Source organism: Chiloscyllium plagiosum, unplaced genomic scaffold (assembly GCF_037043375.1).
Source record: "Chiloscyllium plagiosum isolate Xiang-an unplaced genomic scaffold, Cpla_swu_hap1 HiC_scaffold_19, whole genome shotgun sequence".
Lineage (NCBI taxonomy): Eukaryota > Metazoa > Chordata > Chondrichthyes > Orectolobiformes > Hemiscylliidae > Chiloscyllium > Chiloscyllium plagiosum.
In genome coordinates, this window is record NW_028270157.1 from 432,294 (window position 1) to 452,185 (window position 19,892).

Here is a 19,892-nt window from a genome sequence, read left to right on the forward strand (position 1 = left end):
TGAAAAAGGTGCAGTTAACTGACAGGGGATAGTCTACTCCAACAGAGAGGGTCCTCTCCAACGTGCAGCAAATGCTCACCTCCTAGCACACACACAGGTGTTCAGTCTTTACAGAGGCCTAGTCTTCTCAAAGGGAGCCAGGCCTTCCAGCTGAAAAAGTGTATTTTCTCACAGGGGCCCAGTCCAAACACTAAAAAAAGTGAAAATACAAGCAAAAAAGAAAGAAAACCAGCGTGCACGGAATAAGCCCTGCCACAAAAACAGCATAGTGCTTTTCTCAAAGTAAATGAAAAGAGTAACACACAGGCTCTAACCAGCCAGCGAAACAACAGCTCCCTAATGAGAACTGAAATACACTTGAAACACATTGACTATGAAGGTCAGCCAATTTAGAAATCAGTCTTCAATAAAAAAGGAATACCAATTAAAGAACTGGCTGTACAGATCAGCCAATTCAGGAATCAGGTTTCCCCCCCAAAAAAAACAGAAACCAGCAGCAGTACACATTGGCTGTGTGGCCAGCCAGCTCAAAGCCAGTCTCCTGACACAAATGGAGAGTCCTTGACACTGATCTAGCTCCCTCAGAGCCAGGTCTCAGAGTGAACATAACCTCTGACATTCCTGTTTATCTCTATCAGCCAGGGTTCCCTGATTGGAACAGATTAACAGCCCCAATCAGGGAACTCATATTCTGATGATGATTTGGAGGAACTGATTTTGGACCGGAGTAGATAAAGTTAAAATTCACACAACACCAGCTTATAATCCAACAGGTTTATTTGGAGCCTCTAGTTCTGAACTTCCCCCACCTCAGGAAAAAATACTTTGTCTATTTATCCTATCCATGCCACTCATGATTTTTATAAACCTCTATATGGTCACCCCTTACCCTCCAATGCTCCAGGGAAAACAGTGCCAGCCTATTCAGCCTCTCCCTATAGTTCAAGTCGTCCTGGCAACATCCTTGTAAATCCATTTTGAACCCTTTTAAGTTTCACAACATCCTTCCGCCAGAAGGAGACCAGAATTGCACACGATATTCCAAAAGTGACCTAACCAATCTCCTATACAGCCACAACGTGACCTCCCAACTCCTGTACTCAATACTCTGACCAATAAAGGAAAGCATACCAAACGCCTTCTTCACTATCCTATCTACCTGTGTATCTAATTTCACAGAACTATGAACCTACACTCCAAGGTCTGCTTGTTCAGCAACACTCCCTAGGACCTTACCATAAAGTGTGTAAGTCCTGCTAAGATTTGCTTTTCCAAAACACAGCACCTCGCATTTATCCGAATTAAACTCCATCAGCCTCTCCTCAGCCCATTGGCCAATCTGATCAAGATCCTGTTGTATTCTGAGGTAACCTTCTTCGCTGTCTACTACACCTCCAATTTTGGTGTCATTTGCAAACTTATTAACTATACCTCATATGTTCACATCCACATCATTTATATAAATGACAAAAAATAGTGGACCCAGCACCGATCCTTTTGGCACACCACTGGTCAGAGGCCTGCAGTCTGAAAAGCAATCCTCCACCACCATCCTCCGTCTTCCACCTTCGAGCCAGTTCTGTATCCAAATGGCTAGGTCTCCCCGTATTCCATGAGTTCTTAACTTGCTAACCAGTCTCCCAGGAAGAACCTTGTCAAACGCCTTACTGAAGTCCATATAGATCACATCTACCGCTCTGCCCTCATCAATCCTCTTTGTTATTTCTTCAAAAAAACTCAATCAAGTTTGTGAGACATGATACCCCACGCACAAATCCATTCTGACTAGCCCTCATTAGTCCTTGCCTTTCCAAATACCTGTAAATCCAGTCCCTGGGGATTCCCTACAACAACTTGCCCACCCACCAATGTCAGGCTCACTGGTCCAGAGTTTCCTTACCACGTTTCTTAAATAGTGGCACAATGTTAGCCAACCTCTAGTCTTCTATCAACCTGTGTCTATCAATGATACAAATATCTCAGCAAGGGCCCCAGCAATCACTTCCTTAGCTTCCCACATAGTTTAGGCTACACCAGATCAGGTCCTAGGTATTTATCCACTTTTATGTGTTTCAACTCATCAAGCACCTCCTCCTCTGTAATATGGACATTTTACAAAATGACACCATCTATTTCCTTATATTTCACGTCTATCATGTCCTTCTGCACAGTAAACACTAATATAAAATACTCATTTAGCATCTCCCCCATCTCCTGTGGCTCCACACAAAGGCCGCCTTGTTGATCTTTGAGAACCCCAATTCTCTCCCTAGTAACTCTTTTGTCCTTAATGTATTTATAAAAACCCTTTGGATTATCCTTAACCCTATTTGCCAAACAATCTCATGTCCCCTTCTTGCCCTCCTGATTTCCCTAAGTATACTCCTACTACCTTTATACTCTTCCTAAGATTCACTTGATCTGTCCTGTCTATATCTGACATATGCTTCCTTCTATTTTTTAACCAAAACCTCAATTTCTCTAGTCATCTAGCATTCCCTACACCTACCAGCTTTTCCTTTCACCTTTACAGGAATATACTGTCTCTGGACTCCAGGTATCTCATTTCTGAAGGCTTCCCATTTTCCAGCTGTCCCTTTGCCTGCAAACATCTGCCCTCAATAAGCTTTTGAAAGTTCTTCCCTAATCCCATCAAAATTAGCCTTCCTCCAATTTAGAACTTCAACTTTTAGATCCAGTCTATCCTTTTCCATCACTATTTTAAAAACTAATAGAATTATCATCGCTGTCTCCAAGGTGCTCCCCCACTGACACCTCAGTCACCTGCCCTGCCTTATTTCCCAAGAGTAGGTCAGGTTTTGCAGCTTCTCTAGTAGGTACATCCACATACTAAATCAGAAAGTTTTCTTGTACACACTTAACTTCCAGAGGAAGTGGTGGGTACAGGTACAGTTACAATATTTGGAAGACATTTAGATAAGTCCATGAATAAGAAATATTTAGAGAGATATCGTCCAAGCTCAGGCTTGACTAATTTTGTTTGGGATTTTGATCGGCATGGACTGGTTGGACCAAAGGGTCTGTTTCCGTGCTGTATGACTATAATAAAAAAAATAATTAACAAATTCCTCTCCACCAAAACCCTTAACACTTTGGCAGTCCCAGTTTATGTCTGGGAAATTTAAAATCCCCTACCATAACCATCCTATTACTCTTATATCTACTTGGAGAAGCTCTTAAGTTTGTAAAAAAACAACTTGTACAATGAAAGGGGAGTGGCAGTTCTTCCAGCTCAGCTTTCCTCTCGTTTGATTTGGGCTTTAGCTATCTGACTGTTGACAGCAAGCAATCAGTCTTGAGACTGCTGCTCAAAGAAACCACTACAGGAAGAAGGTCTTCCATGCTGAATCTCTCTGCCATCTCTCCCACAAGACCCTGTGTTTGATTTTATATTTTTGCCAAGGAGTAGCAAGAGAGACACGGAGGAGGAGATTGGGAGGCAGGTTTTGGAAATAGTTAGCAAGGTTAGATCTCATCGAATACACGAAGAACTAACCATTTGGTTACCGAACTGGCTCAAAAGGAGGAGAAGAGAGTGGTGGTGGAGGGTTGGTTTTCACACTGGAGGCCTGTGACCAATGGAGGCCACAAGAATCAGTGCTGAGTCCACTACTGTTCATCATTTATATAAATGATTTGGATGTGAGCATAAGAGGTATAGATAGTAAATTTGCAGATAACACCAAAATTTGAGGTGTAGTAGACAGCGAAGAAGGCTACCTCAGACTACAGCGGGATTTTTATCAGATGGGTCAATTGGCTGAGAAGTGGCAGATGGAGTTTAATTTAGATAAACGTGAGATGCTGCATTTTGGGAAAGCAAACCTTAGCAGGATTGATACAGTTAATGTAAAGTCCTGGGAAGTGTTGCTGAACAAAGAAACCTTCGAGTGCAGGCTTGTAGTTCCTTGAAAGTAGAGTTGCAGGTAGATAGGATAGAGAAGAGGCGCTGGCAGGTGGGACTAGATTGGACTGGGATATCTGGTTGACATAGACGATTTGGACCGAAGGGTCTGTTTCCTTGCTGTACATTTCTATGATTCTATGTCATGGAAAGGGCAACAGAAATGAAACAGTTTGAATTACTATTAAAAGCAGAGGCAAGAGAAAAAGAATGAATTACTTTAGCAGAACAGAAAGAGAGACAGATGGAGATGAATATCTGAAGGTAAGCTTAGTGAGGAAAAGAGTGAGGATGAGCAAACCCATGGTAGCCAAAGACCTCGTAAGAATCTGTTTAAATAAGTTCAAGCATTGCCTAAATTTAATGAGAAAGGTGTAGAAACATTTTTCATCTCATTTGAAAAGATGGCTAAACAAATACAGTGGGTAGTGACCATGTGGGTTATGTTGATCCAAATGTAACTTGTAGGTAAAGCTAGTGAGGTATTCACATCACTATCAGAGGAGGCATCTGGGCGTATGAGGAGGCAAAGAAAGTCATTTTATGTGCATATGAGCTTGTGCCAGAAGCTGACTGACGACGTTTCCGGAATCTAAGGAGCGACTCTGGTCAAACCTATATTGAGTTTGAAAGGATCAAACAAAATAATTTTGACAGGTAAATAAGGGCATTAAAAATGGAGCAAACCTCTGATGCTCTTAGAGAGAAGATTATTTTGGAGGAGTTCAAAAATTCACTTCCTGAAGTAGTGAGAACTCATGTGGAACAGCAGAGAGTTAAGACGGCAAGATTAGCAGCTGAAATGAATGATGATTATGAGTTGGCCCATAAATCAAAGTTTGGCTTCCAAAATCAATTTCAATCCATGAGGGATGGAAATTGGAGAAAAGAGAAGTCTTCATGTGGAAAGGGAAAGGTAGATCTCCGTGAAAATGATAAGCATAACTTACCACAGGGTAAAAAGGAAACCCTTGAAGGGAAAGCAAAGTTAAAAAGCTCCAGTGTTTTCACTGCACCAAAGTAGGCCACATTAAATCAGTGTTGGTGGGTTAGGAAAAGAACTGGGAAGTCAGATGTAGGAAAACAGGAGACCATAGACCATAGAAGAATACAGCGCAGTACAGGCCCTTCGGCCCTCGATGTTGCGCCGATCCAAGCCCACCTAACCTACACTAGCCCACTATCCTCCATATGCCTATCCAATGCCCGCTTAAATGCCCATAATGAGGGAGAGTCCACCACTGCTACTGGCAGGGCATTCCATGAACTCACGACTCGCTGAGTAAAGAACCTACCCCTAACATCTGTCCTATACCTACCCCCCTTAATTTAAAGCTATGCCCCCTTGTAATAGCTGACTCCATACGTGGAAAAAGATTCTCAATGTCGACCCTATCTAAACCCCTAATCATCTTATACACCTCTATCAAGTCACCCCTAAACCTTCTTTTCTCCAATGAAAACAACCCCAAGTGCCTCAGCCTTTCCTCATACGATCTTTCTACCATACCAGGCAACATCCTGGTAAACCTCCTCTGCACCCGTTCCAGTGCCTCCACATCCTTCCTATAGTATGGCGACCAAAACTGCACACAATACTCCAGATGCGGCCGCACCAGAGTCTTATACAACTGCAACATGACCTCAGTACTCCGGAACTCAATTCCTCTACCAATAAAAGCCAGTACGCCATATGCCTTCTTCACCGCACTATTTAACTGGGTGGCAACTTTCAAAGATTTGTGTACATGGACACCAAGATCCCTCTGCTCATCCACACTACCAAGTATCCGACCGTTAGCCCAGTATCCCATCTTTTTATTACTCTTACCAAAGTGAATCACCTTACACTTAGCTACATTGAACTCCATTTGCCACCTTTCTGCCCAGTTCTGCAGCTTATCTATATCCCGCTGTAACCTGCCACATCCTTCCTCACTGTCTACAACTCCTCCGACTTTCGTATCATCCGCAAACTTGCTCACCCAACTTTCTAACCCCTCCTCCAGGTCATTTATAAAAATGACAAACAGCAATGGTCCCAAAACAGATCCTTGCAGAACACCGCTAGTGACGGCACTCCAAGATGAACCTTTGCCATCAACTACTACCCTCTGTCTTCTTCCAGCCAGCCAACTCCTAATCCAAACCTCCAACTCACCCTCAATGCCATACCTTCCTATTTTTTGCAGTAGTCTACCATGGGGAGGCCACACAGGAGAGGCCAAAGAATTTTGTTAGAGTGGTTACGGAAAGAACAGTGGAAGCTAGAAAGCTGCACCAGAATGTACAAGCTGGTTGGGGTTGGGTAAGGAGGAAGTGCCAGATCTTCTTAAACCATACACTTATGAAGCTAAACTTTACTCGCATAGGCCAGGAGCAGCAGGTAAAGAGGCAACAATATTAAGCGATACAGTATCCTTGCAATGTCTAAAGTTGAAAGGTGAAGAGATATGTACCTCAGAAGGACTACTGCCAGAAAAGGTACTAGTAACAGGAATTCATGGTGAGGCAAAAAGCGCTCAATTATTTAGTGTCAGGTTAGAGTGTCCAGTGAAGAGTGGAGAAGTCGTGGTAGGAGTACTTGACAAACTCTCAACTCCAGAAATACAATTTGTCCTTGCTAATGATATAGCTGAACTATGCAGGACAAATATCTTGGGATTTTTTTCCTGACTGTGTAGTAACAATGTTACTAAATCACCAGTTGAAACAAGAGACTTCAAAGAATACAGATAAGGAAGTTGAAGTGGAATTAGCAGAGACCCTGTTTGATCAAATGACTGACACAAAGCAGGAGCAGACAGATGACAATGCAAACATCTTTAGCTCAGATAAATTATCTGAATTACAGCAGAAAGGTGAAAAACTAAACCAACTGTATCAAAAGGCATACATGGAAAAAGAATCTGAATATATCCCTGAATGCTGCTATTTTAAAAATGATGTCTTCATAAGGAAATGGAGACCATCACATATTCAGACAGATGAGAAATAGGCAGAAGTGCATCAACTCATGTTATCAGTGGATTACAGAAAGGTGGAGTTGCGGGTGGCGCATCAACTACCAGTAGGGGGGGTAATTTAGGAGTGAGAAAAACGCAAGCTAAAATACAAAAACATTTTAACTGGCCTGATCTGCGCAAGAATGTAGATGAATTTTGCCAGACATGTCATACATGTCAGGTAATTGGAAAACCATAGGCAGTAATAAAACCCACAACTTTAATACCTATTCCTGCATTTGAGGAACCTTTTACAAGCATCTTAATTGATCCCTACCTAAAACAAAAAATGGGAACCAGTATTTGTTAATAATAATGGATGTGCCCACCAGATTTCCAGAAGCTTTTCCATTACACAAAATCATAACTAAAAGGATTGCAGAGAAGTTACTCAAATTTTTCACTAGATACAGAGATACAAACACATCAAGGCTCAAACTTTACATCAAAATTCTTCAAGGAAGTTATGGACAGCTTCAGAATAAAACAATTCAAGTCTACCGCATACCATCCAGAATCATAGGGAGCGCCAGAAAGGTGGCATCAGCCATTAAAGACTATGTTGAGAGCATATAGTCAAGACTATCCAGATGATTGGGATAAAGGAATTCTGTTTGCATTTTTTTCCATCAGAGATGCATCAAATGAATTGGCCAGATTCAGTCTATTTGAATTAGTTTTTGGGCATGAAGTGAGAGGACTGCTAAAATTGATTACAGGGAAATTGGCAAGTCAGAATTCATAGACAACATATCTGGACTATGTATGTCAAGTTTTAGGGAATGATTAAGTAGAGCGGGTGAGTTGGCTAGACAGCTTTTAAAAGTATTACACCATATGATGAAACCAGAAGCAGACAAGAAATCAAAAACGTACAATTTTGCTGTTGGAGATAAGGTGTTAGTGTTACTTCCAGTGACAGGTGAACCTTTAAAAGCAAGGTTATTGGACTATATCAGGATGAAAGGAAATTGAGTGAGGTGAACTATTTGATAAGGACTCCAGACAAAATGAAATCTCACAGTGTGGGTCATGTGAATACGCTCAAAAGTTATTGTGACAGCGAAGGAAAGCCAAAGGAGACTGCGTTTTTGGTTACAACGCAGAGGGAAGAACCAAATTCAAAGGATTCCGAATTAGACATTCCTCAAAGTAAATTGAACAATGAGCAAGTTGTCAAAAATTGGGATAAATTATAGAATTACCTTCCAGAAGAAAAGTTAAATGGCCTGGAAAAGAGTTATTGCTATTGCATAGAGCAGGCTACCGTCCCTACCTGTTTCAAGAGGCCAACATCATCCCTGTGCCTAAGAAGGCTCATGCAGCATGTCTCAATGACTACTGCCCAGTGGCCCTAACTTCGGTGGTCAGGAAGTGCTTTGAAAGGTTGGACATTGTATTAATCAACTCCAGCCTCCCACTACTCTTGACCCACTCCAATTTGCCTATTGGACCAACAGATACACATCAGATGCCATATCACTTGCCCTTCACTACTCCCATGAACATCTTGACACCAAGAACAATTATGTAAGAATCCTACTCATTGACTACAGTTCAGCCTTCAACACTATTAGCCCCTCGAGGCTGATTACTAAACTCAGTGATCTCGGACTAAGCCCCACTCTCTGCAACTGGATCCTCAGTTTCCTAACCACAGGCCACAATCAGTGAAGGCTGGGGACAATATTTCATCGTCATTAACACTCAACACTGGAGCCCTCAGGGATGCGTACTTAGCCCCCCTACTGTACTCACTGTATACTCATGACTGCATCGTCAAATACCAGACTAATGCCATTTACAAGTTCACTGATGACACCACCATAGTCAGTCGAATCTCAGATGGCGATGAAACAGACTATAGATGGGAGGTGGAAGACATGGAAAAATGGTGCACTGAGGACAACTCAGCTCTCAATGCTGGCAAAACCAAGGAACATGTTATTGACTTTCGGCGGCATGTTACTCATGCTCCCCTTCACATTAACAGCACAGAAGTGGAACGAGTGGAGAGCGTCAAGCTCCTGGGAGTGGTCATCCACAACAAGATTCCTTGGACTTTTCATGTGGACGCACTGGTTACAAAGGTGCAACAACGTCTCTTCTTCTTCAGGCAGCTGAGGAAATTTGGCACGACGGTGAATACCCTTGCCAACTTTTATAGGTGCGCCATCGAGAGCATTCTGTCTGGATGTATCACTACCTGGTATGGCAACTGTACCATTCAAGATCGGAGACAGTTACAGAGAGTGGTGAACTCGGCCCAGACAATCACAAAGGCCAACCTCCCATCGAGAGAATCCATCTATTATCCCGCTGTCAAGGAAAGGCCGCCAGCATTCTTAAAGATCCATCCCACCCTGGCAATGTTTGTCTATAACCTCTACCATCAGTGAGAAGGTACAGAAGCCTGAACACACGCACCAGCCGGTTTCGCAACAGTTTCTACCCTACTGTTGTTAGAATACAGAATGGACTCACAAACTCTGAACATTTGCCTGTATCTGTGTTTTTGTTTTTGCCACTGTTTACTTATTATTTACTTATCTATGCTACTTAACTGTGTGATCTACCTGTATTGCTTGCAAGACAAAGCTTTTCACTGTGCCTCAATACACGTGACAATAAATTAATTGAATTGAGAGAAATGTGGAAATAAACTGGGAAGTACTAACCTAGTTGTGCATGACGTACAGATAGAAAAGACTGTTCCAATTAAACAACATCCTTATAGGCATAACCATCTAAGGTTGGCACAGGTTCAAAAGGAGATTGAACGCATGCTCCAAGACCATTACTGAAGTGAGCTACTGAAGCTCACCCATAGTAATGGTGCCAAAACTAGATGGTACTCAACAGTTTTGTGAGGTCTATTGCAAAGTCAATGCAGTTACAAAGACTGATGCATATCCGATTCCACCTTTGGAAGACTGTGTTGAATAGGTGGGACAAGCAGCTTATATTTCTAAGTTAGACTTGTTCAGAGGATAGTGGCAGGTACTGATGTCTGAAATAGCGAAGACAATTTTGACTTTCGTAACGCCGAATGGACTGTATCAACTTAAGGTTATGCCGTTTTGTATGAAAAATGCACCAGCCACATTTCAGAGACTAGCCAATAAGGTCATTGCCGGATTACCCAATTTGCCCGTACATATAGATAACTTGGTGATTTCTAGTCACATGTTGAAGGAGCATTTGCAACATTGATCAGAATTGTTTGATCAACTTCGGGAGGCAGGCTTGGTCATAAATCTGGCTAATAGTAAATTTGCCAAAGCTCAAGTCACCTTCCTGGGCCATGTTACTGGACATGGACAAATGGCCCCACAGTATGCAAAACCAAAAGGAATCGGGGAGTTTCCCTTACAATCGACAAAAAGAGCAGTACAGAGGAACTTCGATTATCCAAATATCAATTATCCGAATATTGGATTATCCGAAGGAGATCTTGAGGTCCCGATAGAAGCATTACATGAAAGAGCTGTTTCAACCCTGATCGCGTCTTTTGTTTACACTGATTAAAACAATCTCTGCCAAGAACAGTCCTGGACATAGATGAGAGCCCAGGCACCATCTCCAAATGACTGACCGCCTGCCCTCTCTCCCTCTCCCCAACCTTTCCCTGGAGTTCTACACAGAGGTGAACCCTAAACCCCCTTTCCCCAGATATTCTCTCTAACATAGTTCCATGGAACTTGTCAAAAAGTTGTGCGCGTGCGCTACTTGGAGAATTACCCCAGAAAGGTAGCAGCAGTCTTACTGTTGGTGTCCAGTCTGGCTGCCCCGGAGAGGGGCAGGGGGAGCGCGGCCGTGGGCATGGATGGGGGTTGGACAGTTGGTGGGTCGACCAGGAGTGGGGGAGGTGTTGGACGGGTTAGGGAAGCAGGCAGGGGCAGTGTTGGGGAGTGGGCGGAGGGCAGTGTTGGATTGGTTTAGGGGGTGGTGCTGGGTGGGCCAGGTGGAGGGCATTGTTGGGGGCAGGGGGCTGTGTTGGGGTCAGCGATGTGGGGGACAGGCAGAGGGTGGGCAGGGGGTGGCATTGGATGGGGTTTGGGGGCAGGAGAAGGGCGGTGTTGAGGAGTGGTCAGAGGGCGATTTTGGGGGGGCGGGCAGAGACGGTGTTAGGGTCAGGTGGGGGTGGTGTGGGGGGGCAGTGTTGGATGGGGTTTGGGGGCAGGAGGAGGAGGGCGGTGGGTGGTAGGGGGCTGTGTTGGGGTGGGCAGGGGTAGTGTGGGGCGCAGGCGGAGAGTGGGCAGGGGGTGGTGTTGGACGGGATTTGGGGGCAGTGGGAGGGCAGTGTTGGATGGGGTTGGGGGGCTGGCAGAGGGAAGTGTTGGATGGGGTTGGGGGAGGTGGGCAGGGGTCAGGGGGTCGTGCACGGTGTGCTGCAGTCTCCTCTCCTGAACAGGGAGCAGACTTAATAGAAAACTCTCCAGCCTAGAGGAGAGCCATTGAATTGATTAACTGATTAATCAATTATCCGAATGGAATAGTGCCCACCCATCTTGTTTGATAATCAAGGTTCCTCTGTACTATGATTCCTTGGATTGAGTAGATTTTATCGAAAATATGTACCAAATTTTAGCAGTGTGGCTGCTCCATACACTGAATTGCTACAGAAAGGCAAGAGTGGACAGTGGACAGAGTGAAGGCATTTGACAGCCTGAAAGTTGTGTGAACCACTGCCTCAGTGTTAGCCACACCCAATTATGCGAAGCCGTCCAAGGTGGCTATTGAAGTGAGTGATGTGGGTGTCAGTGCTGTGCTCTTGCAGGGAAAAAAAACGAGAAGATGGAAAGACCTACTGGGTATTTCTCCAGGAAATTGAACATTCATTAGCAGAAATATTCGGCAGTTGAGAAGGAGACTTGGAGCTTGGTGTTGGCGTTACAACATTTCAATCATTATGTCACCAAGAATGTATCTGAGACAATCATATACACTGATCATAACCCATTGAAGGTTGTGGAGAAATTTAAGGACAAAAGTTCAAGACTGTTTGGATGGAGCTTGTTGTTGCAGCCATTCAATTTGAAAGTTGTGCAGGTGGCAAACAAGAAAATGTGATAGCTGACGCATTGTGGAGACTTAAATGAGAAATGGAGTCATTCAGTGGCAGGAGTAAAACAGACTGAAACAGAATGTAGTAGTGCATGTTTGCATGATTATTATCAATGTAATGTATATGGTTGTGGTATACTAGCAATTTAAGATTAAGGGGTTTAAAATGGATATTAATGGCTTGATTTCTTTTAAGGAGAGAGGTGTGATGATGCTCCTTTAATAAGGTTGTGTTGTCCTTAGTATTTTTCAGAAGTGTTTTACTAGACAAAGGTTCCAAATGTCTGGCTTGATTTATTTGAAGCAGCTTTTAAATGGTAAAAATAACTTGTAGAATGAAAGGGGAGTGGCCAGTTCTTCCAGCTCAGCTTTTCTCTGGTATAGTTTTTAGCAGTCTGGCTGTTGAGAGAAAGCAGTCAGTTTTGAGACTGTTGGTCAAAGAAACTGCTACACAGAAGGAGATGCTCTATGCGGAATCTCTCTGTTATCTCTCCTGCAAGATCCTGTGATTTTACCTTTTTTGCCAAGGAGTGTTTATGGGGATTGTTGCAAGTATTTGGAACAGCAGCATTAAGTTGGGATAGTTTGTTGGGTTTTTTTTTAGTAGTTAGGTTATTCCATGTTCTGTTTTCTTGTGTTTGTGTTTCATTTGGCAATCTTGCAAATAAATTGTTTTAGAACATAGAACATTACAGCACATAACAGGCCCTATGGCCCTCAATGTTGCACTGGCCTATGAAACCAATCTGAAGTCAATCTAACGTACACTATTCCATTTTCACCCAGATATTTTATCTAATGACCATTTAAATGCCCTTGGCGAGTCTACTACTGTTAGAGGCAGTGTGTTCCACGCCCCTACTACTCTGAGTAAAGAAATTACCTCTGACATCTGTCCTATATTTACCACGCCTCACATTAAAGCTATGCCCCTCGTGCTCGCCATCACTATTCAAGGAAAAAAGCTCTCACTGTCCACCCTATCTAACTCTCTGATTACGTTTCTATTAAATGTCTAAGTTTCTATTAGTGTGGCACGGTAGCTCAGTGATTAGCACTGCTGCCTCTCAGCGCCAAGGACCTGGGTTTAATACCTGCCTCAGGCAACTGTCTGTGTGGAGTTTGCACATTCTCCCAGTGTCTGCGTGGGTTTCCTCCGGGTACTCTGGTTTCTTCCCACAGTCCAAAGATATGCAGATTAGGTGAACTGGCTTATGCTAAATTGCGGAGAAAGTGAGGTCTGCAGATGCTGGAGATCAGAGCTGGAAATGTGTTGCTGGAAAAGCGCAGCAGGTCAGGCAGCATCCAGGGAACAGGAGAATCGACGTTTCGGGCATAAGCCCTTCTTCAGGAATGAATTTATGCTAAATTGCCCATAGTGTTAGGTGGATTAGTCTGGAGTAAATGTAGGGGAATGGGTCTGGGTTGGTTGCTCTTCGGAGGGTCGGTGTGGACTTGTTGGGCTGAAGGGCCTGTTTCCACACTGTAGGTAATCTAAAATCTAAAAGACACCTCTCAACATTCTCTCTAACCAAAACAGCCTCAAGTCCCCCAGCCTTTCTTCATAAGACCTCCCCTCCATACCAGGCAACATGCTGGTAAATCTCCTCTGCACCCTTTCCAAAGCTTCCACATCCTTCTTATAATGCGGTAACCAGAACTGTACACAATACTCCAAGTGTGGCCGCACCAGAGTTTTATGACCTCATTGCTCCGAAACTCAATCCCTCTACCAATAAAAGCCATTGGTATGCTTACTTAACAATGCTATCAACCTGGGTGGCAACTTTCAGGGATCTTTGTACATGGACACCGAGATCTCTCTGCTCATCTACACTAGCAAAAATCTTACCATTAGTCAGTTCTCTGCATTCCTGTTGCTCCTTCCAAAGTGAATCAACTCACACCTTTCCACATTAAACTCAGTTTGTCACCTCTCATCACAGCTCTGCAGCTTATCTTTGTCACTCTGTAACCTACAATATCCTTCAGCACTATCCACAACTCCACCGATCTTAGTGTTATCCGCAAATTTACTAACCCATCCTTCTATGCCCTCATCCATGTCATTTATAAAAATGACAAATAGCAGTGGCCCCAAAACAGATCCTTGCGATACACCACTAGTAACTGAACTCCAGGATGAACATTTCCCATCAATCACCACCCTCTGTCTTCTTTCAGCTAGCCAATTTCTGATCCAAATCGCTAAATCACCCTCAATCCCATGCCTCTGTATTTTGTGCAATAGCCCACCGTGGAAAACCTCATCAAACGCCTTACTAAAATCCATATATTTGGTCATCTTCTCAAAGAACTCAATAAGGTTTGTGAGGCAAGACCTAGCCTTCACAAAACCGTTTTGACTATCCCTCATCAACTTATTCCTTTCTAGATTAATATAAATCCCATCTCTTATCACCTTTTCCAATACTTTACCCACAACTGAAGTAAGGCTCACTGGCCTATTATTACCAGAGTTGTCTCTACTCCCCTTCTTGAACAAGGGGAGAACATTTGTTATCGCCCAGTCTTCTGGCACTATTTCTGTAGACAAAAATGACATAAAGATCAAAGTCAAAGGCTCTGCAATCTCCTCCCTGGCTTCCCAGAGATTCCTAGGATAAATCCATCTGGCCCAGGGGACCTATCTATTTTCACACTTTCCAGAATTGCTAACACCTCCTCCTTGTGAATCTCAATTCTGTCTAGTCTAGTAGCTATAGAAAGTCTTAGGGTTTTCCTTGATCCTATCTGCCAATGACTTCTCATGTCCCCTCCTGGCTCTTCTTAGCTCTCTCTTTAGGTCTTTCCTGGCTAACTTGTAACTCTCAAGCACCCTAACTGAGCTTTTTTTTAAACTAAGTGGTTGGGCCAGCTGCATCACTCCTGGAATATCCAGTTTACACCTGCTCAAAACAATGAGAAAAGTTAGAATCTGGGCTACCTTCACAAAATATTTTGAGGTGGTCTGGCCTAGTCCATAACAAGAGATCCAGAAAATGTTCTGGGGACCTGGGTTCAAATTCTACCATTGCAGATGCTGGAATTTGAATTTAATAAAAAATAAATCTGGAATTAAGAGTCTAATAGTGACCATGTATCCATTCTCAATTGTTGAAAAAACCCATATGGTTCATTAATATTCTTTAGGGAAGAAAACTGCCATTGTTCCCAGTCTGGCGTACAGACTACAACAGGCCTTCCTTAAGAAGGGCTCATGCCCGAAACGTCGATTCTCCTGCTCCTTGGATGCTGCCTGACCAGCTGCGCTTTTCCAGCAACACATTTTCAGCTCTGATCTCCAACATCTGCAGTCCTCACTTTCTCCTACAGACCACAACAGTATGGTTTAGTCTGGGCACTTAGGTATGGACAATAAATGCTGGCCTAGCAAGTATTTGATCAAGGCCGATCAAGGCAAGTGAACCACATGACTTCGTCACCATCCTTTTGACCGGCTTACCACCTTAAGGGATTTGTAAACAAGCACCCCAGGATCCCTCCATTTCTCGAAGCCTCTTATTGTCCTGCCATTCATTGTGTACACCCTTATCTTGTTACTTCTTCCAAAATGCATCACCTCACTCATATCAGGGTTAAATTCCATCACCACTGATCTGTCCATCTGATCAATTTGTTTATATCCTCCTGTAACCTAACACCTTCTTCCTCACTGGCAATCACCCAGCCAGTCTTCATGTCATCTGTAATATTGTTACTCCCTCCACAGATTTTCTTCTACATCTTTTAGATATATACCACAAACAATAAGGGGTCCAATACTGATCTCCATGGAACACCACTGCACACAAGGTACCCGCAACACAAATAGTCTGCCTCAAAATCATCCCCTCCTTCCGTACCCTCGCAAATAATCTCCCTCGCAAATCTCTGAACAATTTGGATTCCATTTGCCAAGTTACTATGGAGCTGATCTGTTTTCATTTTCTTGATCAGTCTCCCATGAGGGACCTTGTCCTGAAATCCATATAAACTACATCAACTGCCCAGCCTCATCCAAACACTTGGTCATCTCCTCTCAAAGTTCAACCAGATTTGTTAGACATGTCCTCCATCTATCCCTGATCAAACCTTGTCTTGTGGAGATTAATTCTTTCGTTATTTTCTCCAATAACTTTCTTACCACTGACATGAGACTCACTGGTCCCAGTTTATCTCTCCCATTCTTCTTGAAAAGTAGAACCACATTAGCTTTCCTATAATCCTCTGGCAAATCCCCATTGTCAGAGAGGAATTAAAAACTTTGGTCAGAGCCTCTGGAATTTCCTCCCTTGTCACCCACAGCAGACTGGGCTTCAATATGCCTCTGACTGTTTCAAGAAATTTTTGATTTTATTTGAGGAAAGACATGTTGAGCCAATCATTAAGTGGTGAATGTTACTTTTTATTCATTAAAGTTAAGGGCAGACAGGTGGGATTGCACTCATTGGTTAATTAATTTGGCATATATTAAAAGAGACAGGAAGTCTCGTGGTGAGCTTGGTACTACTGCGACCTCGGGGATAGAAGCTCCAAGTTCAAGTCTCACCTGTCCCAGACGTGCACCATACCAAGTCCAAATTTCTGGCTTTTGAGGCATACCAGTGGTGACTCTACTTCTGGACCAGACAGTCTCGGTTCAAATTGCACCTCAGGATGTAATGGCCACATGGATCAGTCATCACATAATCAAACAAGTTGATTAAAAAAGATCCATAAAGAGACACACACTGCTTTTTCATGGTTATGTCCATGTAATCCTAGAGAGGGAATACATAGTCTCTCAAGACTTGTGGTTGTCTTGACACCTGGAGTACTTAATAGCCACTGTATGCTCAATGCTTTACGTGGGTGTCATAAAAATTGGAATATATATCATTAATTTGATAAGTTTCCTTAGTCCTTCAGTACTACTTCAAAGGCCAATTGATTTATTTTTTTTGAAGAAGGGTCACCGGACTTGAAGTATTAATTGTGTTTTTCTTTCCACAGGTGCTGTCAGATCGGCTGAGTTTCTTTTGCACTTTTTGTTTTAATTTTACATTTCCAGCATCTGTAGTTCTTTGTTAAATTTATTTATTTGTTCATTTAGCTATACTCTAAAGAGTATTAGGGGACACTTATGAAGGCTGAAATAACTTATTTGGGAGACTGGCAAACTGAAAATCTAAAGGTCGCTGGTTCAATCCTGGATTTCAGAAGTTCTCATTTTGTATGAGTTTATTTACTTCCAAAATGCTAAGAAGACATTTCTATCTGCATGGTGGGGTTTCCTGTAAAGATCTCTACTGCATTTCCCTCACCAATCATCCAGAAACATTGTGACATTCTGTCCTACTGTCTGGAAGTGGCAGGGATCCTCAGTGGAGGTTCTTGATACTGGAGTTCTCCACCTTTCCTTTGGGAAATCAGGGTGGTGTGCATTGCAAGCAGTAAGCTCCCTGAAATAGAAGGTTCAGTTATTTCACCAACTCCTGGGCGACCTACAAACTCTGTGGCTTTGACCACGTTTTTGTGTGTTGTATGAGGTTGCAGCCCCTTTTGTCATGATCCGAAGTGTTGCTACTCAAACTGCGATTGCGTTTCAGCTCTAATCTCTGAATTGGTGCTCACCTGGTACAAAATGATCAAGGTGCTAATTGGAGGATCTCACGAGTCTATTCCCGGACCTGGCCAAGGGGCAATCTATAGCAACAAAAACTGAAAGTGCTTGGAAAGCTCAGCATGTCTGGCAGCATCTGTGACGAGAAATCGGAATTAACAATTAGGGTCCAATGACCCTTCTCAGAACTGGGATTAACTCTGACTTGTCTCCACAGATGCTGCCAGACCTTCTGAGCTTTTCCAGCAATTTCTGCTTTTGCTTCTAATTGCCAGCATCTGCAGTTATTTAGGTTTTTATGGGACAATCTATAGGTCCAGACTGTGGGCGGCTGAGAAGGTTTTTGACTATCTGTCCTTCTTCCACTGCCCATTCTCCCCATTTTGTTTTATCTGTTTCATTCTGATTGTGTGCTCCTGTTTGAACCTCGAAGTTGAGTGGTTGACGTTACATAAGACCATAAGACATAGGAGTGGAAGTAAGGCCATTCGGCCCATCGAGTCCACTCCGCCATTCAATCATGGCTGATGCGCATTTCAGCTCCACTTACCAGCGTTCTCCCCGTAGCCCTTAATTCCTCGAGACAACAAGAATCTATCAATCTCGGCCTTGAAGACATTTAGCGTCCCGGCTTCCACTGCACTCCGTGGCAATGAATTCCACAGGCCCACCACACTCTGGCTGAAGAAATGTCTCCGCATTTCTGTTCTGAAATGACCCCCTCTAATTCTAAGGCTGTGTCCACGGGTCCTAGTCTCCTCGTTTAACTGAAACAATTTCCTAGCATCCACCTTTTCCAAGCCATGTATTATTTTGTACGTCTCTATTAAGTCTCCCCTTAATCTTCTAAACTCCAACGAATACAATCCCAGTATCCTCAGCCGTTCCTCATATGTTAGACCTGTCATTCCAGGGATGATCCTATCACAACCACATGCTGTGGTTGTGATAGGAAAGTCTGAAAAATCATTTAAAAAAAGACAAAACTAAACTGAATCACATGGAGAAGTCTAATACTGTCTAATACATAAGTTGGTGGAAAGAGAAGAATTTGAGACAGAAGAATCAAAGAGAACAAACTCACTTTCACTTTCCGATGAGTCCTGCTGATCTAGTTCTGGACTGGAACATCCACTTTCAGGACTCTGCTGTCCACTTTGCTTATTCCGGGTACGTTTTGGTGCAGAGACCTATGTCAATCAAACACAATACAATCAATACTTCAAATATATCCAACCTTACTTTAAAAATTTTCTTTGCCAAACATCAGCCCACTGATTCTGCAAAATCAAATGTAGATTTGTACAGATTGTGATTTCCATACACAGAAGAGACCTTGCTGACTGATGTGTAAAACTCAACAGCTGCACAGCAAACACAACACCATAACAAAAGGTTACATAAAAATAGGAGTTGGAGTAGGCCATTCAGCCCTTTGAGTCACTCTGCTATTCAATATGATCACTGTCAATCTTCTACTCCAGCACCATTTTCCTGCACTTTCCCTTTATCTATTAAAGTTTTTGATATGTGAAAATTGATTGATCTCAAAATTCATCTCAGTCCTTAAGTCAACCTCAGCCATATTGGCTACACAGTCAAAAACAAACAGCTCCTCAACTGAACTGATGCCCTCCAGCATTCCCACCTATGGGATGTGGGAGCAAAATGGAACAAACTTCAAGACACCATTTACAATACTGCATTCTCAATATATAGTGACTAAGAATGGACAAATGCTTACTGGCTTAGAGACTAACATTGCTGTGATGTAAACTTCATTAAGCCAAGTGATCTGCTCTCACCGATTACAAGAGAAATTCAAGTAAGTAAATGAATGAATAGCAGTTCAAAGCAAACTCCACTCCAGAGAAACCAGCCCTAGCCTATTCAACCTCTCTCTATAGCTCAAATCCTCCAACCCTGGTGACATCCTTGTAAATCTTTTCTGAACCCTTTCAAGTTTCACAACATCCTTCCAATACGAAGGAGACCAGAACTACACACAGATGTTCACTACATTCAAGACAAAGTTTAATAGATATCTGCAAATAAATATTATCAAGAATATGGGGTTAGGGCAGGAACTGGTGAACATAGAACATAACAGCGCAGTACAGGCCCTTCGGCCCTCGATGTTGCGCCGACCTGTCATACCAATTTGAAGCCCATCTGACCTTCACTATTCCATGTACGTCCATATGCTTGTCCAATGACGACTTAAATGTACTTAAAGTTGGTGAATCTACTACCGTTGCAGGCAAAGCATTCCTTACCCTTACTACTCTCA

General features: G+C 43.0%; 1 protein-coding gene across 11 annotated transcripts in view; it reads right to left on the minus strand.

Annotated features, from left to right (window-relative positions):
* osbpl8 (oxysterol binding protein-like 8) overlaps nt 1-19,892 on the minus strand; it is a 432,009-nt gene that overhangs the window by 12,356 nt on the left and 399,761 nt on the right. For all 11 annotated transcript variants that reach the window (XM_043708784.2, XM_087996947.1, XM_043708789.2 and 8 more), the window contains one exon: nt 18,687-18,792. In XM_043708784.2, coding sequence (XP_043564719.1) covers nt 18,687-18,792 — 106 coding nt within the window. The remainder of the gene's footprint in view (nt 1-18,686; nt 18,793-19,892) is intronic.